Genomic DNA, 23,335 nt, shown 5'->3' with positions numbered 1-23,335 from the left:
CTACTCTGCCATTCTAATCAACTAATCTTTAAATTAATCAGTAAATCAATTGGTATTTGTGTAGTGCTTTTCACAAATACACAAACATTTGTCAAAAGTGCTTGATAACAACCTTGGCATGACCCTGTAAAGAGCAAATAGATGCTTCAGTGGTAAGGAAGAAACTCCCAAGGAAGGAAGAAACCTTGAGAGGAACTAGACTACAGCTGAAGCCCATCCTCTTTTGCCTGGCCAGATAAACGTTCAGAGTACATACAATGAAATACAAATGGTATAGAGGGAAATAGTCCTATAATAACTACAACCTAAAACTTCGTACCTGGGAATATTGAAGACTCATGTTAAAAGGAACCACCAGCTTTCATATGTTCTCATGTTCTGAGCAAGGAACTGAAACGTTAGCTTTCTGACATAGCACATATTGCACTTTTACTTACTTCTCCAACACTTTGTTTTTGCATTATTTAAATCAAATTGAACATGTTTCATTATTTACTTGAGGCTAAATTGATTTTATTGATGTATTATATTAAGTTACAACAATACTGAATGAACACTTATTTTAATTGTCATTATTACAAATATTTTTTTTTTTAAATCAGCCAATTAATCGGTATCGGCTTTTTTGGTCCTCCAATAATCGGTATCGGCGTTGAAAAATCATAATCGGTCGACCTCTAAAATGGACTCTGAAAGTCACTTGACTTCAATAAGTGTTTGCTAATTTAAGCAGTACCACTGTCATTATCCTCAGTCTAAATTGAAAAAGCGTGAGAGCAGTGTCATGTCAATGTTTTTAGGATTGAAGTGGGTGTTAAGGCCCAACGGCAGAGACATTAAATTGGTCCTTTAGAACAGTTTAATTGCTCCTCTATTAAAATGTCACAGGGCGTAGCATTTACGCTCATAGCTGCTTTTCTTTTGCCTTTTTAGGTGAAAGTGAATCTAATCAAATAAAATTGTTTTTGTCACATACTTCGTAAAACAACTAGTGTAAACTAACAGTGAAATGGTTACTTACGGTAGTGAATGGCAATGCAGGTGCATGTTCTGAACTGTCTAGAATGTACACAAGCTGAGTGCATTGACAGCTTAATGGGCTGAAGCCTATATGGTCTACATAAGCTGAAAAATAACACATTCTGAAAAAATATTTGTTTACATTTAATGTTGACTATTCATGTTCTATGACCAATCAGGACATGCTTATGGTCAGATTAATTTTGTGTCTGTGTGTCTCTCTGTCCCTGTCTCTGTGTGTCCTGTCCTTTCCTCTCCCCCCAGGTTGCGGTTGAGCCCGGCAGCCAGACACATCCTGGACACACACGGTCTGGACCCCCAGCTGGCCACCCCCACCGGACACAGGGGCATCATCACCAAGGAGTGAGTTCACGTACGAGATGTGTTCAGCGTGGTGAAGTGTAATGAATAGGGCGGACATGATTCCCCTCTTCTAATCTAGCTATAGACTGTCAAGTGTTTTGTGACTTTAGACTCAGTGTGGGTACTGGGTGGTTTATGTGTGTTATACACTACTGAGCAAGTTAAAATAGTGCAAATCTCTCTGAGGAAGAAATTACAATCTAACTGACAAAAACAAGTGCGAGAGATGTTGTGAATGAAAGGGGAGAGAGGAGAGTATGGTGTAAAGTGACAGAAATTCACTGAGTGCAAAAGTTATCAAGTTGCCAGGTGCTTTAACCCTGGTATGTGGGTGTGCTCACACCAGAGGAAGCTATGAAACTGTGAGCGCAAGCCACACACACACACACAACTTTAATGGCCACCTGCTGTCACGCAGGGTTTGATGGAACGTTCTAGTTACCCAACTCGCACCCTGCTGGGGAATCTCATTAAGACACAGCTGTCTCCATGGCAACCCAGTCTCCAGGGCCGACTGGTGGCCATAGAAACACATACCATATGTTTTAGGAGACGTATCTGTCGATGTTCCCGTGTGTATGTTTGTTATTCACACGAGTTTGTGCGTGTGTATGTCTGTTAAAGAGCGAATGTAAGGGGACGTAAGGAACCACACTCGACACGGGAAGATCACCTAAAGGCCTTCCCACACTGTACGTTGGATTCAGTCTTTTGCGATTATTATATGTCACATTGTGTGATGTTACCAAATTTAAATCTTAATATCAACATGGCCAGATTGTATGATTTGCTTCAGTTCTGTCGTCACATTCTGCGATTGTCTTGTGAGGCTTCGTCAGCCGATGTAGGGTATTTCAACTGCAGTGGTGTATTTGGTCTGTGCATGTTCCAGCAGCGCAAGCCTTCCTCTATGCTTATGCGCGAGTAAAGGGAGTTTGGAAGAACTGAAAGTATGCATCTTAGAAATAGTTTTCACATGCTTTTAGTCATGTTGTGTACAAGGTTATATGTGGACACCTGCTCATCGAAAATCATGGGCATTAATATGGAGTTTGACCCCCTCTTTGCTGCTATCACAGCCTTTCCTCTTCTGGGAAGGCTTTCCACTTGATGTTGGAGCATTGCTGAGGGGACTTGCATTCGTGAGGTTGGGTGATTTAGACCTTGATCGCAGTCGGTGTTCCAATTCATCCCAAAGGTGTTAGATGGAATTGAGGTCAGGGCTCTGTGCAGGCCAGGCAAATTCTTCCACACTGAACTTGACAAACCATTTCTGTATGGACCTTGCTTTTTGTACGGGGGCATTGTCATTCTGAAACAGGAAAGGGTCTTCCCCAAACTGTTGCCACAGTTGGAAGCACAGAATCGTCTAGAATGCTGTAGTTCCAGTGAATGGAAATCTTAATGCTAAGGGGCCTGAACCATGAAAAACAGCCCCAGACCATTATTCCTCCTCCACCAAACTCTACAGTTGGCACTATGCTTTGGGGCAGGTATCGTTCTCCTGGCATCCGTCAAACCCAGACTGTCACATGTGGAATTGTGATTCATCACAGAGGCAGGTTGGAACATGGTCGTGGTGGTAAAACAATGCACAGAAAGTGGTAGGCGATTTTTAAGGGTTTTTCAAAATCCCATCAGGTAGCCTGATTTCAGATGTCATGTAAACACGATTATTAGGGAAGTCGTTCTTCTTCCAAAGCATGAACATGTTTAAATTGAACTATTATATTCATCTGACTATTCACAATAATAATTTGACCCTATTGTGTGCATGCTCAGTTCCGGCCGTGTTCCTGTTAGTCATTGGGATCTGCTCGTAACACCAGCCACACTACACAATAAAGGCTCCAGATTTCTGACACTGCCAGAACTTTGTTGGAGTCTACGATCGCACAAAGTGGTACTTAATCGTCAGACTTAGACCTGAACGAGGCAAGGTGTCCGGCAATTGTTTACTACCTGAAGATTTGCCCATGGCCATGAGGTGTACATTTTGTCTGGGATGACAAAATTGTGGCATAAGAAGGCTAAAATTGTACAGTCTGTGCGGACCTTACTGTAGACATTGCAGAAAAGTATGTACACTTCTTTGGTGAGGGTAGATTGCCAGCAATGTTTCCCCTATATGCATTTTACTGCAGCGCACTCAGATAGCATAAGAACAAGGCTTAAGCTACGTAAACATGTGTAGAATTGTAGGAAACTAGCTTTAAAACTAACATTTTCTCTCTGCCCTGGCGCAAAATGAGTAGAATTGCAGAAAATGTACTTTAAAACAGCAACATTTTGTCTCTTCCGGCCAAGAGGAGTGGCCTCTTGTGTGGGTCCACTATAGAACAAAACATATAGCCCATTGAGATCATAGTCGTAACGCAAATCCACAGGAAGGGTTCATTTAGGAGTGGAAGGGGATGAGGATGTTGGGTTTTTGTATCACTGGTTATTCAATGCTTGATTTATCATACCAATAGCCCTCAAACACAATGGCGCATGGAAGTAGATTTCTTTTTTTAGGCCACTCCCACTTTAGTGTAGCCAACTGCTCATCTATTTTCTGGTGCATCAGTGAGTTTCCTAACTAATGTAAACGCATGTTACGTGGTGCGGTGATATGACAACTCTGACACCAAAACAAACTAACTCCACTGTCTCTCAAATCATTATTCTTTATCTCTCTCACCCAATCTGTCTTTCTCACTCTCTCTTCCTCTATTCATTGTCTGTTGATGTTGAAAAGGAGGCCCTGTGTTTCTGGAGAACATTGTGTACTGTTAACTCCACAGAGGAGGGCATTGGGGGATATGGGGGATTCAACAGTGTCAAATAACAATGGCAGGCATGTGGCTGTCCTCTTTTCTTCTCTGTCTCTAATGCCTACAGCTACAGCATGTACAGAGAACACACATGACTGGCTAGCTACAGATAGATAAAGCACCACTACCTATCTCTACCATGCTTCACTTCACCTCAAAGGCTTAGAAAACACTTTCTCATTTGCTGGATGTGTTCCAACAAAATATATGGTTAATGGAATGGATTTATACAATTATCATGCATGCCTTGTAAGGATCTGACGGCGAGTGGGTAATCTGTCTCTACCATCAGTCAACGTATAATCATTGGATAACAAAATAGACGAGCTACGATCACGAATATCCTACCAACGGGACATTAAAAAACGAATATCTTATGTTTCACCAAATCGTGGCTAAACGATGACACAGATAACATACAGCTGGCAGGGTTCACGCTGCATCGGCAAGATAGAACCGATGCCTCCGGTAAGACGAGGGCTGGCGGTCTGTGTATGTTTGTAAACAATAGCTGGTGCACGAAATCGAATATTAAGGAAGTCTCAAGGTTTTGCTCGCCTGAGGTTGAGTACACTATTTACCAAGAGTTTATATTTTTCGTAGCAGTCTATTTACCAAGACCGCACTCAATGAGCTGTAAGCCATAAGCAAACAGGAAAACGCTCATCCAGAGGCAGCGCTCCTAGTGGCCGGGGACTTTAATGCAGGGAAACTTAAATCCACTTTACCTAATTTCTACCAGCATGTTAAATTACCACCTTTACTCCACACACAGACGAGTGCAAAGCTCTCCCACGCCCTTCATTTGGCAAATCTGACCATAATTCTATCCTCCTGATTCCCGCTTACAAGCAAAAACTAAAGCAGGAAGCACCAGTGACTCGGTCAATAAAGAAGTGGTCAGATGACGCAGATGCTCAGCTACAGGACTGTTTTGCTAGCGCAGATGGGAATATGTTCCGGGATTCTTCTGATTCCATTGAGGAGTACACCACATTAGTCACTGGCTTCAACAATAAGTGTATTGATGATGTCATCCCAACAGTGACCATAACCCGGAAGCTTACAAGACCTCCTGCTATGGCCTCCGACGAACCATCAAACAGGCAAAGCGTCAATTCAGGACTACGATTGAGTTGTACTATACCGGTTCCGATGCTCGACTAGTGTGGCAGGGCTTGCTAACTATTACAGACTACAAAGGGAAGTACAGTCTCCAGCTGCCCAGTGACACGAGCCTACCAGATAAGCTAAATTGAGGCGAGCAACTCTGAAGCATGCATGACGGCATCAGCTTTTCTGGACGACTGTGTGATAACGGTCACCATAGCCGACGTGAGTAAGACCTTTTAAACAGGTCAACATTCACAAGGCCACAGTGCCAGATGGATTACCAGCACCTGTACTCCGAGCATCCTCTGACCAACTGGCAAGTGTCTTCACTGACATTTTCAACCTGTCCCTGACTGAGTCTGCTTGAAACATGTTGGTAACATGTTTCAAGCAGACCACCATAGTCCCTGTGCCCAAGAACACTAAAGTAACCTACCTAAATGACTACCGACCTGTAGCACTCATATCTGTAGCCATGAACTGCTTTGAAAGGCTGGTAATGGCTCACATCAACGCCATTATCCCGGAAACCCTAGACCCACTCCAATTTGCATACAGCCCCCAACAGATCCCCAGATGACGCAATCTCTATTGCACTCCACACTGCCCTTTCCCACAAAAGGAACACCTATGTGAGAGTGCTGTTCATTGACTACAGTTCAGCATTTAACACCATAGGGCCCTCAAATCTCATCACTAAGCTAAGGACCCTGGGACTAAACACCGCCCTATGCAACTGGATCCTGGACTTCCTGAAGGGCCGCCCCCAGATGGTAAGGGTAGGTAACAACTCTGGATAAGAGTCGCTCTGGATAAGAGCGTCTGCTAAATGACTTAAATGTAAATGTAATGTAAACACATCTGGCACGCTGATCCTCAACACGGGAGCCCGTCAGGGGTGCGTGCTCAGTCCCCTCCTGTACTCCCTGTTCACCCATGATTGCATGGCCAGGCACGATTCCAACACCATCATTAAGTTTACAAAGAAACACTGACAGGAGGAAGGGGAATGAAAAAAGCTAATTAAAATCATACTTTATTTTTATAATATCTGTAGTAATGCCTATTTCCCAAGGTCTGTGATTAGATAATTGGGCATTTATCCTCTATTATGTCTTGTATAAGCTTCCAGTAATTGAACAAAGTTACAGGAATCTTCAGTAATTTTGGTAATGAACTTAATCAATGGCAATCTATTGTAGCTCTGGTCATTTATACTTAAATAACTTCTAATACATTAAGACTATATATTAATATATTTTATCTGTGTCCATGAGTTTCTAGTAGAGGGGAAAAGGGATACCTACTCAGTTGCACAATTGAATGCAATCAACCAAAATGTGTCTTCCGCAATTAACCCAAACCCTCTGAATAAGAGCAGGGCTGCCTTAATCAACATCGCCTGGGGAGCAGTTGTTGTTGGGAGATAACTGCCTTGCTCAGACCATATGGTTCAAGAGGAAAATGGTATAATTCATGAAAAAAGCATCTAATCAACAATGGCATTATTTTCAATTAACTCTGCAACTCTTCCAACTATTTACTTTTTTCACAACTGCCACCAGTTTGGCGACAAAACATTTTCAACAAATGCATATTGACATAGCAAAATAAATATGTTTGTAAAACATTTAGATTTTTAATGCTGAAACCCCATTAATTAACCCATTAAACACCAATGGTACGTATTCCCTAAGTTGGTTTATATTTAGGATGTTTTACAGCTTTGTCATTAAATGTATTTTAAAAATATCGTATACAATTCTTTCATGTGTTGTACATGTGATAAGGCCACGCAGAGAGCCAGAGATTATTAGTCTCCTGTGATAATCTGAAGTACCCAAAAGGGCCACTGGAAGTCTGGTGATAAATTTCATAATATTCTTAAGTTTCCAGTGGTAAACCCTCCTTTGGCAACCCTAATAAGCATGAAGTGGGCTTTGGCTTAAAATAAACTAACATTTACATTAAGTCTGCCTCAGAGAGACGTGTGTCTAAGCCAGCCATATTGTCTCCATACGAAGGGCTATTATCGTCAAGTACATCCCCTGTTGTTAACATCAATAGCATTTTAAAGGCACTTACACAATTTCAGTGTGCTGCATGTTTGTCTGCCGGAGGAGAGAGGAATGGCGTAGAGGTTTTTTTGTACTTCGGGCTGATTGTGTTTTTATGGGAAGGGTTGTTTCAGAAATGTAACATTTGTCCAAGGAAGTCTGTGGTTGTGACTTATTTCAAGGTACACTGTACGTTTATTTTTGGTGGACGTTAGGGTTATGCAAAACCTGTCCGCAGCATTAATTTTCTAGATTTCTTATCGCCCTCTGACAAGCGATCTGAATAGCCTGCCTCAGTTTGACCCAGTGACTTTAGATATTATCCTTATCATCATTACTGATAATAGTAGAATTACAGTATCATTATATCGTATCATTACTTTATACGGCAGTGGTTCCCAACCTTTATTGGTTACTGTACCACCAAGTATATTTTTCTCTGCCCAGATTATGATTGGAAGTAAACCATCTGCATTTTACCAGTAGGCCTATGGGCTCATGAGTTTTCTCAAGTACCCCGTGTGGATAGGCCATGTACCTCCAGGGGTCCTACTACCTCTGGTTGGGTAACACTGGTTTACGGTATACCTTCACAGTATTCTTTAATAGCTAGAATCTGCAAGAGATCAGACCAAAAATCGAACCCAGCTGCACCAGGTTTCTGGACTATGGTAGATATTGTATTTTATGTTGAGAGACTCAGATCTTTCCCTCTGTGGCAATATAAGGCTTTTCTCCACTGGAGTGAAGGGGTTTTCATGACCATCATTCCCTCTGTCGTGTCCCAGATGGCAGTGTAGAGTCTGGATTTCACTCAGACAGTCAGGGGGAGGTGTGTGTGTCTGTTTTATCTGTTGTGTGTGTGTCTGTGTCTGTGGTGTGTCTGCATCTTTAATATTCCAGTCACCTCTTCACAGGCTTTGAGGCTCTTTGGCCTTGTCTGTCAGTGGGTGTAAATGGCCTGTGTCAAAAGCAGATGTCTTGTGTGAGGAAGGATCAGCCAGCCAGGCAGCCAGTGAGCCAGCTAGCAGCACACGCAGTAGCCTATTAGTGAGTGATGTCATCGCCACACACTGGGGGCTCTGGGCTGACGATGTTTGAGCTAAATTGATGTGCTCTTCATCGTATAGAAAGGACACTCTTCATGTTGCATTGGGATTCATGGATAATGTGTAACACACTCCATCATACAAAGAAATAGGATGAATTTTGTACATGGTATATATATATATATATATATATTGTGGTGTTATTTTTCAAGTTGTAATGTGAAGCTCTACATGCAGCCCCCCCCCATCCCTTTTGAAAGAAACTGACAGGGAGGTAATGACATCGTCAATGTTTAATCTAAATCTCACATCCTCCTCTTGTTCACTGGCTGGGCTCTCTTTGTTCTCTTAGCAGGAGTAGGAGCAGTCATGCAAATTCAGATGCACATGTACAGTTGAAGTCGGATGTTTACATACACCTTAGCCAAATACATTTAAACTCAGTTTTTCACAATTCCTGACATTTAATCCAATTAAAAAATTCCCTGTTTTAGGTCAGTTAGGATCACTACTTTATTTTAAGAATGTGAAATGTCAGAATAGTAGTGTAGAAAGTGATTTATTTCTGCTTTTATTTCTTTCATCACATTCCCAGTGGGTTAGAATTTTACATACACTCAATTAGTATTTGGTAACTTTGCTTTTAAAATGTTTAACTTGGGTCAAAAGTTTTGGTTAGCCTTCCACAAGCTTCCCACAATAAGTTGGATGAATTTTGGCCCATTCCTCCTGAGAGAGCTGGTGTAACTGAGTCAGGTTTGTAGGCCTCCTTCCTCGCACACGCTTTTTCAGTTCTGCCCACAAATGTTCTCTATGATTGAGGTCAGGGCTTTGATGGCCACTCCAATACCTTGACTTTGTTGTCCTTAAGCCATTTTGCCACAACTTTGGAAGTATGCTTTGGGTCATTGTCCATTTGGAAGACCCAATTGCAAACAAGCTTTAACTTCCTGACTGATGTCTTAAGATGTTGCTTCAATACTTCCAGATAATTTTCCTTTCCTCATGATGCCATCTATTTTGTGAAGTGCACCATTCCCTCCTGCAGCAAAGCACCCCCACAACATGATGCTGCCACCTCCGTGTTTCACGGTTGGGATGGTGTTCTTCAGCTTGCAAGGCTCCCCATTTTTCATCCTAACATAACGTTTGTCATTATTGCCAAACAGTTCTATTTTGGTTTCATCAGACCAGAGGACATTTCTCCAAAAGTACGATCTTTGTCCCCAAACCGTAGTCTGGCTTTTTTATGGTGGTTTTGGAGCGTCGGCGTCTTCCTTTCTGAGCGGGCTTTCAGGTTGTCGACATAGGACTCGTTGTACTGTGGATATAGATACTTTTGTGCATGTTTCCTCCAGCATCTTCACAAGGTCCATTGCTGTTGTTCTGGGATTGATTTGCACTTTTCGTACCAAAGTAAGTGAATCTCTAGGAGACAGAATGCATCTCTTTCCTGAGCGGTATGACAGCTGCATGGTCCCATGGTTTTTATACTTGTGTACTATTGTTTGTACAGATGAACGTGGTACCTTCAGGCGTTGCTCCCAAGGATGAACCAGACTTGTGGAGGTCTTTGCTGATTTTATTTAGATTTTCCCATGATGTCGAGCAAAGAGGCACTGAGTTTGAAGGTAGGACTTGAAATACATCCACAGGTACACCTCTAATTGACTCAGATTATGTCAATTAGCCTATCAGAAGCTTCTAAAGCCATGACATCATTTTCTGGAATTTGTCATGCTCTTTAAAGGCACAGTGAACTTCGGACCCCCTGGAATTGTGATACAGTGAATTCTAAGTGAAATAATCCATCTGTAAACGATTGTTGGAAAAATGACTTGTCATGCACTAAGTAGATGTCCTAACCGACTTGCCAAAACTATAGTTTGTTATCAAGACTTTTGTGGAGTGGTTGAAAAATTAGTTTTAATGACTCCAACCTGTGTATGTAAACTTCAGACTTCAACTGTATCAGCAGAACGGGTAGGAAGAGTGGAGTAGCAGGTAGTGATTGGGCCACCCATGCAAAGTGGCTCAGGTCTTTCAGAGGGCATGTAGCTTCCTGTCGCTAACCTAACCTGGAGGAACCAGCCTCTACTGCCTGCCTGCCTACCTACACTGCTCTTCAATTATATATGTGTGTGTGTGTGTGTGCCTGCAAATTGGTTTGTGTGTCTTTAAGTGTGGGTGGGGAATTCCAACATGCCAAGGACCCCAAAAACAACAACCAAGAACAATGAGAGAAAGGAAGTGAGGGATTGCGAGAGAGACTGCATGGAAATGGAAGACGAGAGTCAGGGACCCAGCCTTGTCCCTGCTGTATGGATGAGGGCAGCAGGAGTAGCTGGTTCAGACAAAGATGTGGGGTAGGAAGGCCTCAGTGCACTGTTGTGGAACCAGGGTGCTGGAGCAGATACCCAAAAAGGTAATACCAGTCGCCTTAAATTATTTTAACTCAATGTACTAACACTTACTGTAGATTGCAGCTGCCAATAATGTAAGCCGTGGGAAAAGTGTCTTCAGTGTGAAGTGGAAGCAACGTACAACAATGTGTCATGACTAACGACAAAGCCATGCAGGTGTTAATATTTATACTGGAGGAAGGGCAAGGCTGTTACCTGAAAGCACTTTACTACTCTGTTCTGTTTGATAAGCAGAGAATTCAGCCCACATCAAAGATGGCTGCCACCTTTGAACTGCCGATCCAGGTGCCTGCCTGACAAACCACATTAATTACGCTTCAGGGACACTCGATGAAACTAATGATAATCAGTCAGGTTTTGTTTTTTTGTTTTCCTAGGCGGTTATCATATAGATAATGATTTGTAGAGCGATGTTTAGTTGATGTGATTTATTGCTCATAGTAGTTTTGTTGGCCTTTTTAGTTCCCTGCGTCTCCTGACTTGTTCAGCCTGCCCAGTGTGCCCATGCGATATGCATGCTCCGTTTGTCCGATGAGAGAGTGAATGCATCTGACACCTGATCCTGGCTTCCATTGTGGCGAGGTATTTGTTTGTGAATGGTGAGCGCTTCCCTTCTCACATCACCGTCCCTGTGCTAGCCCTGGAAGGATTTAATAAGAGTTAGCTCTGTCTCTCTCTCTCTCTCTCTCTCTCTCTTGCTCTCTCGCTGTCTTTCTCCCCTGTCCCTCTTTCTCCTCCTCCTCTTCTATACTTGGCCCTCCACTTTTTGTTCTCTCACACTCTCTGTCTCTCTGCCTGTGACACTATACACTAAATGAGCAATGGGGTCACTTTCAGTCAGTCTCCTCCAGCCTTGGGTCACACAGTGGAAAGCGTGGTGGTAGTCGTAGTGCTTGACCTGACTACACCAAGCCCTCTCCTGGTTGGGGAAAACTTCTCCAGCTAGATAGACATTCTATTCCTGTCTGCCTGCCTGGGAATTTCCATTGAAAAGCTTTCAGCTAAACAAACGCTCTCCTCTGAAGATGGTGAGAGGATTAATTTGCTTGCATAAATGTTTATGTGAGTAGTGATTACTAGGCCAGCCTCTACCTAACCTGGGTTTTGAAAGCATGTTGCTTATCCCTGGGAAATATTTACATTCCCCAGGTGTTGGGGCCATTTTTTCTCAAATGTTTATTTTTTATCATATTGGGCAACGTTGGAGTAGGGGATGTGTCGACTCCGGTTGAGATGAGTGTTTTTCCTCTCCGAACCAAGCAGGGTCAATATCAATAGGCCCATTCACTGACAGAAGGCCAGAAATGGGATGTTTGCGCTTGGATCGAAAGTACATCATGTATGCTTTCCTCAGGCTTTCAATAACATGACACCGATAAATGGCTTCCTAGTGCCTAGCTACCTACCTACACACTGGTGTTCCCGTATCTGCTGCAATACTCCGTACAGGTGTGTGTGAAAGCAGTTTTTATTTGCATTATTAGTTTGTTTGCCCATATTCATGTTGGGACGGTCAGGGTGTCAGAGGAGTGGCCCAGTGTTAAGTATTTTCATACGGTTTCAAAGCCCTGGTCTCAGATCCACCCTCCCTGAGTTGTACTGTAGGCATAGTGTACATTTGCTTGGTCTTGTTGAAATGGTAGGCTACTTGTTTGTATTGATCTGTGTAATAGTGGTGGGGATTGTCCTTTTTACCTCCTGCTTTTTGCTTAATCTATTCTCGACCACCTTGTGCCATTTATTTTCCTCTACAGAGATGCCCTTAATCTCCTGAAAAAGTTCCCTGATTCCAAGACAACTCCAGTTACAGCAGCCCCAGTGGCAGCAGCCCCCAGTCCAGTCGCCACCCCAGCAGCTGCCCCACTTCCCCCAGGCAGCAGGCCCATGTACCCCCCTCAATCCATACCTGGCAAGCCTGGAGCTCCGGTGAGTACACACACACACACACACACACACACACACACTCTATCAGTAAACACATTAAAATGTCCAAATCGAGATCAACACCAAGTGCTCAAGGGGCTTGAAGCATTTTCAGAAAGTGTATGGCTTAATGACTTATGCACCTCAACACAGTGGATTATATCATAAGGAAAGCAAGTCGTGGTTAGGGAAGTATAGATTTAACTCTTCAAGGCTCACTGGTGTGTGAAGAGATGGAGGGAGGCAGGGACCACCTCGACGTTGGTATGAGTCACTATGGCTGCCACCTACCCTCCCCCACTTTCTATACGGACTCACACTCTCTCTCTCTCTCTCTCTTTACCTCACCTTCTCTCAGTGCTGCTATTCACTAAAGGTGATGGGCACAACACACAATTTATCAAGATCTATAAATAGTGGAGTTGAGGGCACGTTTTCACAGATTTAATTTTCTCATGACTTCGCATTAATAATTTGCCTGTAAGTGTTGGAGCCTCGTTCTAGCCTTATGTAACATCTTATAACATTATAAAGGGGAGGAACAGCATTTTCCAGTAGATAATTCCCTCATTCAGAAAGCCAAGTTTATGCTAATATATACTACTACTATCGGTAGTTGAATGGTGTGACCTTCATGTTCTTCATTTCCTCCTGTTTGTTCCTGTTGTGCAAGTCTGTGAGATCGGTGATTGGACACAGTTAGCTTGATTTCCAGCAGGGTTTGGAAGAACTTCTGACAAAGTATTGAAACAACACTCTGCTCCAAAGCGTATGAAAAGCGTCTAAGCAGACATTAGCAGTGTCTTAATAGTCTCTGGAGGCCCCCATGCTATGGAACAGATCCCGATCGTTGTTCGCACACAGCCCCTATGCTCCCATGCAAAATGAGCATGACGACATATCGTCTTACTCCCTCTCCCGCACAGATTGAGCCATCAAACAGACGGAGGCCTGGGGTTGTGCAGGGGGTAACCAGACTTTATCATCTGGTCAGTGGAAACCCTGTAGAGAGCTGAGGACGTGGGTCTTGACTTGACAGTTAATTGCTGTTTTAGTATTATGATCATGGAATTCCAAGCACATCATGTGTGTACACTTACATTTCAATGTGTCCAGATTCCCTTTGTCTGCGCTATATTCAAATACCGGTATGCATTCTATAAACCGTCAAAATAGACCAAATGTGATAACACAACAACAACTTTGTGGTAGTGGCTATCTTCTGTAGCTAACTAGCAAGCTAGCAAGCAAAGCTAAAGTGATTGCAAATGAGCTACCATAACTAAATATTAGCTAGCTGGCTAGCATTTATAAGGCCAGCAAGCATTTCCTCACATGCAATGAATGTATTTCCTCCAAAGTTATAATGAAAAGTTGCCTCTCGCTCCCAAAACACATGTTTTTTGAAGACTTGTGGGTGGAGTGCTGATGACTTTGCCCACTGTATTTACTTTTGGTAGCCTGATTGTGTCCAGACTGAGGAGAAATTAGCACACAGTGCATCGCTGACCACCTCCTGATGTGGTCAGCCAGATCTGAACACAATGTGACTTTTGTCTTTTCAATGTGATCTTCGTATTCTCACAGCAAAGTTGCACGTAAGTGTAAACACAGCCACTTTCTCTCTCTGAAAACACCCCTGCTGATCAGTGACTACTGGGACTCTAAAAGAGACATCAGTATCACCTCTGTTTCCCCTGACAGACGACTGGTGGGGAGGCAGGAAGGTTCCTGGGTTTCTTGAAGAGTCACGGTAATTGTGTCAGGGCGCCGAGCATCGCTCAGCGGAACAAAAGGCCACCTCCAGTGACATCACTTTATCCTATTTCTTAGTAGTGAGGTGATGAGGTAATTTGTTTGCTGTATTCTGATATGAGGGAATAGCATTCTGTGGTATGATGACACACACACTTCTCTGGCTGTAACGACCGAAAAAACAGCTCCTTGACTTTCTCTTACTTTTTCTCTTTCTCTCCTTGACTTTCTCTTACTTTTTCTCTTTCTCTCCTTGACTTTCTCTTACTTTTTCTCTTTCTCTCCTTGACTTTCTCTTACTTTTTCTCTTTCTCTCCTTGACTTTCTCTTACTTTTTCTCTTTCTCTCCTTGACTTTCTCTTACTTTTTCTCTTTCTCTCCTTGACTTTCTCTTACTTTTTCTCTTTCTCTCCTTGACTTTCTCTTACTTTTTCTCTTTCTCTCCTTGACTTTCTCTTACGTTTTATATGATCACAGTCATTGCTGTTATTTGATGTATTTTGTACTTTTTATTTGATAGCTTTTTCTTTTTTTTTTAGCTTGACTTGATGCCCTTGTAAAGAGTATTGTGTTTATTGGACAACTCTATACTGTGGGTTAAATAGAAGGCTCCTCCTGTCCTTAGATAGAGCCCAGACCCTGGTCAAGCTTTAGAGCCAGGCCTGTCCAAACACTCCAAACAGCAGCCTCGTAAAGACGACCCAGACTGGTTGGGGTAGTCTGCTTTCCATCCCTGCCTCTTTCACTGTAATGGGGATTTAAAGATAACCTGTTGAGTTTTGACTGTTGAATACTAATTGTAGCATTACTGCAGAAGTGTTTACAGCAATTAAGATCTACACAAGAGGTTACTATTCTTACACATATATATATGTGTGTGTGTGTGTGTGTGTGTGTGTGTAGGCATGGTGGATTTAGTTGTAATGTCAAAAATGTCCTCATCTTGTTTGCCATATTGGAGTTTATTGGGTTTGAACTACCTAGTATAGTGTCAAGCATGTCAATAACTTAAGTGCTAATTGTATTTTCAAGACTATTACGTCACCTGGTCACAATAAATGACCCAATATAGCACCTTAGAGTTGGTCCTATTTTTAGTTGAACAAAATCGATCCCAATCAATCTTTTGTAACGAGCTTGTCAACAGCATTGCCATGGGTTCTGTAGCCTCATCAAAGCCTCTAACTTTAGGTGAAAGTGAATACGTCTGCAATGGTGTTGTTGATGGGAGCAGAGTCATAAAGTCGTCCAGAAATATAAATATGCACATTGACTGACCGTTCTCTGTTCTGTCCTCTCTTTCTTCCTCTCCTCTCCTGTCTCAGGGCACCTTCACAGAGGTCCCGGCCTCTAATGTGCGACGTGTCATCGCCCAGAGGCTGACGCAGTCCAAGACCACCATCCCTCACGCCTACGCCACCATCGACTGTGACCTGGGCGCTGTCATGCAGCTCCGCAAGGAGATGGCCAAAGGTGAGGCCACAGCACATCAGAACATAACAGGGCACAACACATCACATTAGAACATAACAGGGCACAACACATCACATCAGAACTAGAGGTCGACTGATTATGATTTTAACGCCAATACCGATTTATTGGAGGACCAAAAAAGCCGATACCGATTAATCGGCAGATTTTTTTATTATATTACTTTGTAATAATGACAATTACAACAATACTGAATGAACACTTATTTTAACTTAATATAATACATCAATAAAAATCCATTTAGCCTCAAATAAATAATGAAACATGTTCAATTTGGCTTAAATAATGCAAAAACAAAGTGTTGGAGAAGAAAGTTAAAGTGCAATATGTGCCATGTAAAAAAGCTCAAGTTTAAGTTCCTTGCTCAGAACATGAGAACATATGAAAGTTGGTGGTTCCTTTTAATGAGACTTCAAAATTCCAAGGCAAGAGGTTTTAGGTTGTAGTTAATATAGTATTTATCGGACTATTTCTCTCTCTACCATTTGTATTCTATATACCTTTTGACTTTTGGATGTACTTATAGGCACTTTAGTATTGCCAGTGTAACAGTATAGCTTCCGTCCCTCTCCTCGCTCCTCCCTGGGCTCGAACCAGGAACACATCGACAACAGCCACCCTCGAAGCAGCATTACCCATGCAGAGCAAGAGCAAGTTTCAGAGCGAGTGACGTTTGAAACGTTATTAGCGCGCACCCCGCTAACTAGCTAGCCATTTCACATCGGTTACACCAGCCTAATCTCGGGAGTTGATAGGCTTGAAGCCATAAACAGCGCAATGCATGAAGCACAACGAAGAGCTGCTGGCAAAATGCACGAAAGTGCTGTTTGAATGAATGCTTATAAGTCTGCTGCTGCCTACCATCACTCATTCAGACTACTCTATAAAATATCAAATCATAGACTTAATTTTAACATAATAACACACAGAAATACGAGCCGTTGGTCATTAATATGGTTGAATCCGGAAACTATCATTTAGAAAACAAAACATTTATTATTATTGCGTATACCCTGACTCTGCGTGCAATGAACGCAAGAGAAGTGACAATTTCACCTGGTTAATATTGCCTGCTAACCTGGATTTCTTTTAGCCAAATATGCAGGTTTAAAAATATATACTTCTGTGTATTGATTTTAAGAAAGGCATTGATGTTTATGGTTAGGTACACGTTGGAGCAACGACAGTCCTTTTTCCGCGAATGCGCACTGTATCGCTTGTATGCAACGCAGGAAACGCTAGATAAACTAGTAATATCATCAACCATGTGTCGTTAACTAGTGATTGTGATTGATTGTTTTTTATTATAAGATACGTTTAATGCTAGCTAGGAACTTACCTTGGCTTCTTACTGCATTCGTGTAACAGGTAGGCTCCTCGTGGAGTGCAATGAGAGGCAGGTGGTTAGAGCGTTGGACTAGTTAACTGTAAGGTTGCACGATTGAATCACCGAGCTGACAAGATAAACATCTGTCGTTCTGCCCCTGAACAAGGCAGTTAACCCACCGTTCCTAGGCCATCATTGAAAATAAGAACGTTTTCTTAACCTGTTGCTTCTACTCGGGACGCAAAGAGCTCTGGAAATGCAAATGCGCTACGCTAAATGCTAATAGTATTAGTTAAAACTCAAAAGTTCATTAAAATACACATGCAGGGTATCGAATTAAAGCTACACTCGTTGTGAATCCAGGCAACAAGTCAGATTTTTAAAATGCTTTTCGGCGAAAGCATGAGAAGCTATTATCTGATAGCATGTAACACCCAAAAAGACCCACAGGGGACGTAAACAAAATAATTAGCATTTCGGCGTTACACAAACCGCACAATAAAATAGAAAACATTCATTACCTTTCACCATCTTCTTTGTTGGCACTCCTAGATGTCCCATAAACACTATTTGGGTCTTTATTTAGATTAAATCGGTCCATATAAAGCCTAGATATCGTTATATGTAGACTGTGTGATAAACGAAAAAAACATTGTTTCAAAACGTAACGTCATTTTTTAAAATTCAAAAAGTCGACGATAAACTTTCACAAAACACTTTGAAATACGTTTGTAATGCAACTTTAGGTATTAGTAAACGTTAATAAGCGATAAAATTCATCAGGAGGCGATGTAAAGATCATTAGCTGTCCGTCTGGAAAAATGTCCGGCTAGAAACTCAACGAAAATATCCGGTCCCAGACCGGATTAGATACGGTGTCCTGTATGTGTTTGACCAAGAAAAAACTCGAAGGGAAATGACAAGACTCTAGACACCCTGTGGAAGCTGTAGGTACTGCAACCTCAGGCAATTAATTGTGGTTCACGTTCATCAATGGGTTCAAGTAGCGCATGGATATATTTTCCCCATTTTCAGTGATCAGTTTTTCCTGTGCTTTTCGATGTAAATGCCGTTCTGGTAAAGCCACAGCAGTGATTTAACCAGTTTTTTAAACGTCTGAGTGTTTTCTATCCACACATGCATAAATGCATATACCATATTCCTGGCATGAGTAGCAGGGCGCTGAAATGTTGCGCGATTTTTAACAGAATGTTCAAAAAAGTAGAGGGTCGACTGAAGAGGTTAACTGACTTGCCTGGTTAAATAAAGATGTAAAAAAAAAAATATTATTATTATTTTTTTTTTTACCGATTTCAAATTGTTATGAAAACTTAAAAACGGCCCTAATTAATCGGCCATTCCGATTAATCGGTCGACCTCTAATCAGAACACAACATAACAGGGAACAACATATCAGAACACAACATAACATGCACAGCACAACACAAAGCTGGTCAAAGATGAATGCTGTTTGTGTTCAAGTAAACAGTAGCGCGACATCACACAACCCAGCTGAACACTGAGGGATATAGGTAGCCTAGCCTCCTTATCGCTAAACATTGCATCATTATTGCTAAGCAGGGAGCTGAGTGACATGAGCCTTAAACGGTTTCTCCCCTTATCAGTACTGCCACATGTGATCGTGTTCCCTGCACTCAGCCCCTCCAAAGCTTCATTATGGCACCCCTCATGTCTCTTTTGTAACTGTTCCTATACTTCTGAGTATAACAATGTTCAAAGTTTCACCCAGAACACCTCCATATGTATTTGGACAGTGAAGCTGCATTTCTTTTATTTGGCTCCTATACTCCAGCATTTTAGATTTGAGATATGTTTCATATTAGACGACAGTACAGAATGTCAGCTTTTATTTGAGGGTGTTTTCATACCTATCTGTTATACCATTTAGAAAGAAACGTGTGTTGAATTATAATGACTGAGAAGGTTACAGAGGCACAGATACCATACCCCCCCCCCCCCCCCCCCCAAAAAAATGCTAACCTCCCGTTATGGTATTAATGAGTGGTAAGCATGTTTTTTTGTAGGCATCTCAATCATCATTATTCACGATTCATTCATGATTTTTCCTATTATTGGCATTATCAGAATTAATTTAGAAGTGCTCACAAAACATCTTATTTACTCACTTAGAAAGAAAATTACTCCAGTCATCATTCACCATTCAGTTACTATTGTGGAGAACATAACCCAAACCAAACAGCAAATGCATCCGAGTTTGTAGTCACAAGCTTGATGTAGTCTTTGCGTGCAAGGAATATGGGACCAAATACTACACTTTTGACTACTTTAAAACCCCCAATGTCCATGCCCCTGTGGAAATGTAATTAGCATAATACATCTGCTTAAAAATATTTTTTTAATTGGATGTTGCCGATGTCGCACTTCCGCATCTGCGGTGAAAGGTGACAGCTAGAACAGTGTTTGTCAGACCATGAGACAAATGTCTAAAAACCTTTGTCATTATGTTTGTCATTATGGGGTGTTGTGTGTAGATTGATTAGGAAAAAACTATTTAATCCATTTTAGAATATGGCTGTAATGTAACAAAATGTGAATGGGTCTAAATACTTCCCGAATGCATTGTATGTACTGTGTACCCTGCATGGCATTGTCATGTCATTTACGCAAGGTCCCATGGGGGGGTATTCGGTGGCCATTTCCTTTTTAAATTAGGGTAAGATACATATATTGTTTGGTGTCTTCATTTGAAGTGTTCCACAGGCAAAGGAGAGACTTTTATTTGCAGGACACTCCGAACTCAAACGTCTCCAGTCAGCCAGGATAATCATGTATTCCGGGTTCAAAGCATGTCACATTGATGTGCCCTGTGATTATATCATCGCAGCAGGGAAAAGGTGTCTACTAAACGCCTAAGAAAGGGAGAGATGGAGAGAAGAAAATGAGGAGGGTGAAGGAAAGGAGGAGGGAGAGAGAGAGAAACTGAAGGGGTATGGAGAGAGAGGAGTGCTGGTGTTTCTTTAGTGATATGACATGAAGTGATTAGGCAGGGCTGGCAGTGCCTAACCCATTCAGTCCTGCAGGGGATTCCTTGCATGTTCTCCTTTCACTCCCTCACCTCTTCTCTCATCCCATTTCTCTCCACCAATCAAATTAGCCAAGGCATTGTGCACAACATATGTTCCATGTTTCTTCTGCTTAATGGCTTCTCATTAAAGGGAGGTACAGGTAGACTACAAGAAGAGAGAGAAAGATAAAGAACATTGTTTTCACGTGTCATAACTACCACCCAATGGTGTTTTTTTATTGTTATACTTGGACCCGAGCCAGTCCAGAAACTCCATGGTGTTTTGGTGGGGTGGCACCAGGGCCCAGAGTTGTTCCTTCTCATTTTACATGGTCAGGAAAAACTCCTGGTCCAGCTCATTATTCCTTTTAAGAGATGCGAGATGAATGCAACGCGGCCTTATTAAATCTAAACCTGACAGTTAAACCCAGCTTTATTTATATGCTCTTCAAGATGACCGTGACAATGCATGTAATACATTTCCATTTCCAAGGAATTAAATAATGATTCCTATAATTTTATAAACGCGGAGTGAGTGGCCATTCCAGGCTTATTAGCTTCAGTGTTGTGTGTGTTGAGGTATTCTCTATCCTCTGTCCGTCCGGTTGTTTTCCCTTGTTCTCTTTGTTCAGGAGCACAGCGGATTTCACAGTTAGCTCATTAGTGATACTTCTAACAGCATTCATAACCGTCTCCCGCTAATGGGCACTCTTAAACAGCCCAGGACTAACGCCAGGCCCTGCCCACTCCACCCCGGGTACTGTATTGAGGACAGGAGAGACAGTGAGGTATATAGGCGAGAAAGAAAGCGAGACAGAGGAAACCTGGAGGACAGAGAATGACACAGATGGTAGAGGCAGGACAGAAGGTCAGGGATGTATAAAACATTTGCCTGTTGTTGCTAGAACGTTCCCAGAACACATTTTTAATGGTTCCCAGAATGTTTAAATAAGTTGTGGGAACAGTCTAGTGCAAACATTGTGGGGACATCACAATAGATATGTTCGCAAAACACAAGCTGTCAAATTGTGCGGATTATTATACAATGTTTATTTTAGGGTGCAACATTTATTCATCTGATGTTACAAAAACGTTCCCAGAACACATTTTTTATGTTCTTTAAATGTTCCTAACATGTTTCTTTTCAATTAAAAAAAATAATAATTCTCCCCAATTTCATGGTATCCAATTAGTTAGTCTTGTCTCATCGCTGTAACTCCCGTACGGACTCGGGCGAGGTGAAGGTCGAGAGCCGTGCGTCCCCAATCACAACCAAACCAATCCGCACTGCTTCTTGACACAATGTCAGCCGCACCAATGTGTCGGAGGAAACACCGCACACCTGGCGACCGTCTCAGCGTGCACTGCGGCTGGCCCGCCACAGGAGTCGCTAGTGCGCGATAGGACAAGGACATCCCTGCCGGCCAAACCCTCCTCTAACCCGGAAGACGCTGGGCCAATTGTGCACAGCCCCATGGGTCACCCGGTCGTGGCCGGCTGCGACAGAGCCTAGACTCGAACCCAGAATCTCTTATGGCATAGCTAGCGCTGTGATGCAGTGCCTTAGACCACTGCGCCACTCAGGAGGTCCCCCAAACACATTTCTATAGGTTGTGGTAACATTGTGGGGATATGATGAAAGAGGTTCCCAAAACACTAAAGCTGTCAAATTGTGCTGACATTCAGATAATGTATGTATTAGGGTGCATAAAACATTCCTTTGATGTTGCAAGAATTTTGACATAACAGCCTTTGAGTTTTGTAAAGGTTCCCGAAACATTTAATGCGTTTGTGAGAACAGTGTGGATACATTACAAGAGAGTTTCCCAGAACACAAAATATGCTCAATTGTGATAACATTTATGCAATGTTTAAGTTAGGTAGCACAGGACATCCCTTTAATGTTGCAAGAATGTTGACAGAGCACTTGGTCTTAAGTTCTTTATTAAAGGTTCCCAGAACATTGAATTAAGTTATAGCAGTTGTCTGGGATTTTGCAAGAATATTCTTGTGATAATCACATAGGTTACACAGAACATTCCCACAATGTTCCATTATTTCCCAAAAACAGTGTTTTTATGACGTTCATAGCATATTTGTTTTAGGTTTAACATATTTCATTCTGGGAACCTTTTAAAGAACAGACAATGTGTTTGTTTTTTGGGAACATATATTTTGGGACATCCCCACAATGTTCTCACCAGACTGTTCCCACAGCCTAATCATACATTCTTGGAACCTTTTTAAAGGGTGGTTTAATCTTGTTCTAGGAACGTTCAACATCTGGAAAATGTTTTATAATGTACAAACACTCTATAATCATCATCACGACCGGACATTTTGTGTTATGAGAACATTTGCCGCGACCTAACAAATGTTCTGGTAACTTTAGCTGAACCAATTTTGGTTTGCTGGGAGGCCTCTATTTGTCCTAAACACACATGATTAGTAAGTCTGAATCTTCACATCATCCTATAGCTTGCATACCAGATGTCACCTGCCATGGTCTTTGGAGAAGTTGGTATTTGGATAATTAACTTACCTGACTAGCAGCTCTTGAACTATAGATCTGGAGTGTTTGACAACTGTCTTTTTATGTTTGTTTTTTCAGCGGAAATCAAAGTGTCCGTCAATGATTTTATCATCAAGGCCGCTGCTGCTACACTTAGAGTAAGTACCATGCCTGTTTCAGTCACTCTGTCAATGTTCATTTCCATATGAATGTTTTTGATATATCAACAGTGCCCATAGAAAGTGCACAGCCCTTTGCAAAATGTGTGTTGCTTCACAGCTTGGAATTTATTCGGTTTTAGTTTCCTGAGCAACAAAGCCACGTCACTTTCACCATTGCAGATCCCCTGAAGCCATTCCTCCCCATCTGTCCCTAGTTCAAACAACCCCATTTATATTTATCGACTGACTGGTGGTAGGCTAAGGCAGGCACAGAGCTTA

General features: G+C 42.1%; 1 protein-coding gene across 2 annotated transcripts in view; it reads left to right on the top strand.

Annotated features, from left to right (window-relative positions):
• pdhx (pyruvate dehydrogenase complex component X) overlaps positions 1-23,335 on the top strand; it is a 67,818-nt gene that overhangs the window by 31,353 nt on the left and 13,130 nt on the right. For both annotated transcript variants that reach the window (XM_029634482.2, XM_029634481.2), the window contains exons 5-8: positions 1,285-1,383; positions 12,596-12,767; positions 15,845-15,992; positions 22,995-23,053. In XM_029634482.2, coding sequence (XP_029490342.2) covers positions 1,285-1,383; positions 12,596-12,767; positions 15,845-15,992; positions 22,995-23,053 — 478 coding nt within the window. The remainder of the gene's footprint in view (positions 1-1,284; positions 1,384-12,595; positions 12,768-15,844; positions 15,993-22,994; positions 23,054-23,335) is intronic.

The sequence above is a fragment of the Oncorhynchus nerka genome, linkage group LG25, assembly GCF_034236695.1.
Source record: "Oncorhynchus nerka isolate Pitt River linkage group LG25, Oner_Uvic_2.0, whole genome shotgun sequence".
Lineage (NCBI taxonomy): Eukaryota > Metazoa > Chordata > Actinopteri > Salmoniformes > Salmonidae > Oncorhynchus > Oncorhynchus nerka.
Note: the sequence above shows the minus strand (reverse complement) of the source record. Positions and strands in the feature narration are given on the sequence as shown.